Source organism: Megalops cyprinoides, chromosome 15 (genome assembly GCF_013368585.1).
Source record: "Megalops cyprinoides isolate fMegCyp1 chromosome 15, fMegCyp1.pri, whole genome shotgun sequence".
Taxonomy (NCBI): Eukaryota; Metazoa; Chordata; class Actinopteri; order Elopiformes; family Megalopidae; genus Megalops; species Megalops cyprinoides.
In genome coordinates this window covers 15,187,391-15,189,266 of record NC_050597.1, presented here as the reverse complement: position 1 = coordinate 15,189,266, position 1,876 = coordinate 15,187,391, and the positions used below count along the sequence as shown (strand labels likewise).

The window sequence follows — 1,876 nt, the reverse complement described above, 5'->3', positions numbered from 1 at the left end:
AATTTTTAAAGGTGTACTTTGCATTTGGGTTTTAAAAAGGACATTAATCAACACAACAAACAGAACTGTTAAAGGACAAGTTTCATTGTGTAACCCTTCACAAAGTAAGGTTTCATATTCATTACTTTCCACATATTAACTGTGGATCAGTGACTGTATTGTCCATTAATGTTTCTAACGATATGTTTAGTACAACACCACGTCAGTCCAAAAAAACGTGAAAAACACGGTGGCATTTGGCAACTCATTATACCTCAGAACTGAACTGAAATGGTATGATTTTCTCAAAGTAATGCATTGTTAATGAAAGAGGTCAAAAGTTAATTACTAAATCATTACTGTTGAAACCTTAATGTGAGTTGTGAATTGGAGATTCTAGCTGGTGCTTCAAACCTTAATGATTGCTGGAGTTGGAATATGCCTCATCCAACATTTTAGGGTAATAATGTTTACAATACAGTAAAGAACAATCATGTATATTTTCAAGCTTATTAAAATAAACAGTGCAAGTCAAATGTGAAAGAGAAAATAGTCAATAACCACTTCTTTTTTCCTATTCAGAGTCTTGTGTGGAGTTGGTTGGTCTTTCTCCTGAGATTCCGCGAGAGGGATTCTGCTGGCTCAGGCTCCACTCCACTGTCTTCAGACAGGGTATGTATCTGAAGGCTGACCCCCTGAAGTCGGTGCGTAAGAACATGTACAGCACAGGGTCCAGAATGCTGTTCAGGCTCAGCAGGCCACGGCCGAGCTGGTAGGCCACAAACACGTCCCTCTCCCACTGGCAGATTTGGGGGTGGAGCAGCAGCCCCACATACTTCACACAGCCAATAAAGTGGTAGGGCCCCATGACCAGCACGAAGATGACGACGAGCAGCGTTAGCAGGCTTCGAATGCGCCTCTTTTCGTTCTGAACTAGGGAGCCCACCCCTGCCAGCGACTGGAGTGTCTTTCTGTGGAGGGCGATGATAAAACTGAAAGGGAGAACAAAGGAAAGGACCAGAGTGACCAAGCGATAGATGATGAAACCACCCCCGGAGGGGTACTTCTCGATGCACAGGGTGTAGTTCTCTTTAGCAGGGAACAAGGTGTCAAAAGCGACAGAGGGGGGCACTGCAATGACCGCCCACAGGCCCAATGCCACCCAGCGCGCATATTTCAGCCTCCGCATGGCCTGGAACTTCAGTGGCTGGGCAATGGCCAGGTGGCGCTCCAAAGCGATGATGCACATGAAAAATATGCTTGCGTAGATGCAGATGTAAAAGATGAGGGCCATAACCTGGCAAGTTCTGGGCCCAAAGCGCCAGTTGTGCCCATTGCTGTAGTAGTCCATCCAAAGGGGCAGGGTGAGGAGTTGAAGTAGGTCTGAGATTAGCAAGTTGATCACATACACTGGTAGGACATTTTCTGACTTGATCAAGTTGTACAGCCCATACAATGCTATCACATTCAGAGGGACGCCCACAATGAAGAAAATGCCATATAGCACAGGAAGAAAGATGGCGTCTTGGCTGAAGTCAATGCCACATTTGTTGCCTTCGTTTCCCACACCGAGGTCATTGTGAGAACTCATGTTGGGGGCAAAGTCCATCATTGACCTAGAGAAAATGAAAGGAATTGGTCTAAATGCAGGGCTCAATTCAAATCATCATTGGCACTTTCTCATCACATTGTTAACTTCCTCTGCCTAGAACAAGTCTTTTTTTTTCCGATCAAAAAACTGTCCAAAGAATGTCATGCATTTGGTTTAGTTCCTTATTACCCAAATAACTGCAGCTTTAGGTTCATATTTATCACATAAATTCATCACGATCCTAATACATGCACTTTATCCAAATACATGTTAAAACCCATATATCATCATAAAATATTATTAGAG

The 1,876-nt window shown here is 43.7% G+C and overlaps 1 protein-coding gene across 1 annotated transcript; it reads right to left on the bottom strand.

Moving 5' to 3' along the window:
- Window positions 1-553: 553 nt before the first annotated feature.
- On the bottom strand, window positions 554-1,588 carry zgc:171579 (uncharacterized protein LOC557116 homolog). The gene has a single exon (XM_036547242.1). The coding sequence runs from the start codon at window positions 1,586-1,588 to the stop codon at window positions 554-556; it is 1,035 nt and encodes a 344-aa protein (XP_036403135.1).
- Between the last annotated feature and the right edge of the window lie 288 nt (window positions 1,589-1,876).